Consider the following 3,948-nt stretch of genomic DNA (forward strand, 5'->3'; position numbering starts at 1 on the left):
CCCAGCCCCCCCCAGGCACCTCTCCTCGGCTCACCAGTTCAATCTGCTCTCCTCCCAGTTGCAAGACCAGTCGTCCCAGCTCTACAACGCCTCTGTGTTCTCCAGCGCCCCCCCCGCCTCCCCCACCCCCCCCCCCTCCCCCGCCCAGCTCCGCCATCGAGAGGGCCATGCCCAGGTGAGTGTGTGTGTGTGTGTGTCTCAGTGTCTGTGTGTGTGTGTGTGTGTGTGTGTGTGTGTGTGTGTGTGTGTGTGTGTGTCTCAGTGTGTGTGTGAGAGAGAGAGACGGAGAGAGATCTATACAGATAGCTAGCTGGATAGATAGACACAGATAGATTAGACACAGAGATAGATAGAGAGATAGATAGATAGAGAGATAGATAGATAGAGAGATAGATAGATAGAGAGATAGACACAGATAGATAGACACAGATAGAGAGATAGATAGATAGAGAGATAGATAGATAGAGAGAATATAGAATGCAGGGAAAAAATAAACAAATGATTTATTTCTGACACTTTCCCCTCTCCTCCTCCCCTCTCCCCCTCCCCTCTCCTCCTCCCCCTCCCTCTCCCCCTCCCCTCTCCCCCTCCCCTCTCCTCCTCCCCCTCCCTCCCCTCTCCCCTCTCCCCCTCCCCTCTCCTCCTCCCCTCCCCCTCCCTCTCCCCCCTCCCCTCCGCAGACAGGACAGTGTGATCAAACACTACCAACGCCCCTCCCCCTCCGCGGTGACCGCCTCCCACTCCCTGCAACACTACCTGAGCTGCGGCGCCACCAGCTACCAGCAGATGGCAGCAGCGCAACACCAACAGCACCAACAGCAGCAGCAGCAGCAGCAGCAGCACCAACAGCAACACCCACACCCACATCACCAGCAGCATCACCCACCCAGCCTGAGCTGCAGTCCCCTGACCGACCACAGCCCTCTGGGGGGCGCTAGCGGTGCCGGCGCCGAGAAGCCGAACCAGAGAGCAGAACAGCAAAAGCAAGGATACCGGCCCATCATCCAGCCGTCCCCGGCTTACGCGCCCAGCAGCAGCTCCGCGTCCAGCCTGTCTGCGGGAGGAGGGGGCGTGGTCTGCAAGGCGAAAGGGGGCGGGGCTTCGGGAAGCTCCTCGAGCGGCTATTCCACTTCCTCCTCCGTCGGTTCCTCCTCCTCTTCCTCCTCGTCCTCCTCCTCCTCTTCGTCCTCCTCTTCGAATTCCAGGCAGACCCCTAACCCCCCCCACCACCCCAACTTCCTCCTCGTCCTCCAGTTCCGCGGCCCCTCCTCCCTCTTCAACCGCCCCTTCCTCCTCTACCTCCTCCACCACCTCCTCTTCCTCCTCCTCCTCCACTCGTCCCCCTCCCTCCTCTTCCTCGTCTGCCGCCCAGGGGAGTTACGGATCGCCGGCCCCTCAGCTCTCCAGCCACACCCCCCCGCCCCCACCCCCCTCCCACCACCACCAGAACCAGCACCAGCACCAGCACCAGCAGACCCAAGGAGGACCGGCCTGCTATTCCCCGGGCCAGCCTCCCAACGCGGCCTCCCTCCTCTCCCAACAGCACAGCTACGTTCCAGCGGGGTTCAACTCCCCCAGGGCTCAGGATCTGAGCGGCGGCAGTGGTGGGGGGGGGCGGCCCCTCCTCCTCCTCTGCGGGGGGGCCAGCGGGAGGGGGAGGGGGAGGGGGGGGGTCGTCCGCCAGCCAGAAGGCTTACCTGAGCGGTTTCGGGTCCGACGTGGTTTACGGGATGCAGTCGGACTCCGCTCAGGGCGGTTACGCCTCCTCTGCTTCCTCCTCCTCCACCTCCCTCGCTCACCCGGGCTCTGGAGACGGGAGCCCTTCCCTGGTTACTCCGGACACTCCCCGGCCCTGGTGCCGGGCTCCGGCGCGGCGTACCCCCCCCACCTGGACTCCAGCCCCTCCCCTTCCGGCTCGACCCACGGGGGGATCGTCCGCCCGGGTCTGCGGTCTCCCCCCGGCAGCCGTCTCTCTCAGTCGCCCTCGCACCCCAAATACCTCTCCTCCGTCCTCTCCCCTTCCTTCCTGGCTTCCCCTCAGCAAGGGAGTTACCCCACGGCCGCCGACTCCAGAGGGGTCCCCCAAACCTACCACCACCCGCCCCCCCCCTCCGGCCCCTTCCTCCTCCGCCTCCACCACCACGGCCTCTTCCTCTGGCGGGAAACTCAAACCCGGGAGGCAGGCGGGCGACAGGGTGGAAGAAGATGACGAAGAAGAGGAAGAAGAAGAAGGAGGAGAAGCCGATTTCTTGATCCAGCACCTCCTCCAGTCGCAGAACCCGCCCCCGGGGAGCCAGCCGGCCAATGGGATGCCGGAGAGCGGCGAGGGCGGCAGGGGGGCCGTCCCTGAAGGGGCTGGCGGGGTACGAGATGGGGAAAGGTTCGAGCGAGGAGAGGCGCCACCTGCAGAGCGTGATCCGGACCCACAGCGGCAGGAGACAGGGCGGCGCGGCCGATCCGGAGACCGCTTCCCTGGAGAGGCACTTCGAGATGATGAAGGGAGGCACGGGCGACCACAAGAAGAAGGATCCCATGAGGCTCTACGATGCCCCCCCCGCTGCTCTACCAGCACCCCCAGCTGCTGCACCCCCTCCACCACCCCCACCAGCCCCACCACCCTCCCTCCCAGCAGGACCCCCTCGGCTCGGTGCTGCATTACAACCGGGGGGACCTCTACTCTTCCTCCCCTCCCGGATCGTCGTCCTCCTCTTCGTCGCACCCCCCTAACTCCTCCTCCTCCCCCTCTTCCTCGTCCTCCGCCCCGCCCCTTCCTCCCCGACCCCCTCCTCCCCCTCCCCTGTCGGCCTCCTCCTCCACGCAGGAGTCAGAGAAGCCGGTCAAGCAGGACAACTATCATGGGAAAGCCCCTCGGACACCTTCCTCCTCCTCCTCCTCCTCCTCCTCCTCCTCTTCCTCTTCTGAAGCTCTGACTGCGGCGGGTGCGAACGACTCCTCCCGTCCCCTCCAGCAGCAGCAGCAGCAGCAGCAAACCGGGAACCCGATTATTAATAACAACAGCAACAACAGCAACATAATAATATTAACAGTGGCAGCTTGTCAAACGAGCTCCTGCACTCTGTTCTGACTCACACCACGGCCGCCAGCTCCCCCTCCGGAGACCCCCAGGACAGGAAGACCGCTGCCCTGGACCAGCTCGGCCACCTCCAGCTCTCCCACCACCTGATGCAGACGCAGAGACTGGGAGCGGGAGGCGGGGGAGACAGCCCTCGTCACTCCCCGGTCTCTCAGCTCCAGCTCCAGCTCCATCACTCCCAGGCGCTGGAGGCTCATCTCCGGGCTCAGTCGATGGAACAGCTGCTGGAGATTTCCGGGAACGGGGGGGAGGGTGGTGAAGGGGGAGGGGGTCACCCCCATCCCCACCCCCATCAGCAGCAGCACAGACCCCCCCCTCCCCAGACAGCAGCACCCAACCTTTCTCCATTCCCATCACCTCCACCACCCTCCTCACCTGCATCTCCAGAGCTCCCCTCAAACGGTCCTCCAGCAGGCCGACATCCAAGACTTTTTAGGGGACCCGAGCTCGGTTTGGGGGGAGGGGGGCAGCAGCAGCAGCAGCAGCAGCAGCAGCAGCAGCAGCAGCAGCTCCACCCCCACCCCCACCCTCCTCCCGCCCCTGCCCCCACCCAACCCCAAATGCACGCGATCCGTCAGCAACTCATGCAGTCTCACCACCAGCAACACCAGCTTCAAAACCATCACCACGCCACGCAGAGAGGAGGCGGAGCGGGAGCGGGAGGGGGAGGGGAACAGCAGGGGGGCGGGTGCGGGGACCCCCGGGACCCCCGGGACGGTATGAAGGAGCACCAGTTCCACCCCGACAGCCCTGCGGCTGCCAAGCAGCAGAGATTCGTCCCCCTGACTTCCATGTGCTTCCCGGACTCTCTGCTCCAGGAGGAGGTGCAGATGGAGGAGGAACGCTCCTTCTTC

General features: G+C 64.7%; 1 protein-coding gene across 1 annotated transcript in view; it reads left to right on the top strand.

The window, feature by feature from the left end:
• The window catches only part of LOC131727315 (proline-rich protein 12-like), a gene marked incomplete at its 3' end in the record, with an annotated part of 12,740 nt that extends 8,795 nt beyond the window's left edge, over positions 1-3,945 (top strand). The window contains 8 exon segments of the mRNA XM_059018836.1: positions 1-147; positions 149-175; positions 681-1,218; positions 1,220-2,170; positions 2,172-2,296; positions 2,298-2,724; positions 2,822-2,935; positions 3,019-3,945. The exon segment at positions 1-147 is cut by the window's left edge and continues 264 nt beyond it. Coding sequence (XP_058874819.1) covers positions 1-147; positions 149-175; positions 681-1,218; positions 1,220-2,170; positions 2,172-2,296; positions 2,298-2,724; positions 2,822-2,935; positions 3,019-3,945 — 3,256 coding nt within the window.
• Between the last annotated feature and the right edge of the window lie 3 nt (positions 3,946-3,948).

Source organism: Acipenser ruthenus, unplaced genomic scaffold, assembly GCF_902713425.1.
Source record: "Acipenser ruthenus unplaced genomic scaffold, fAciRut3.2 maternal haplotype, whole genome shotgun sequence".
Classification (NCBI taxonomy): domain Eukaryota; kingdom Metazoa; phylum Chordata; class Actinopteri; order Acipenseriformes; family Acipenseridae; genus Acipenser; species Acipenser ruthenus.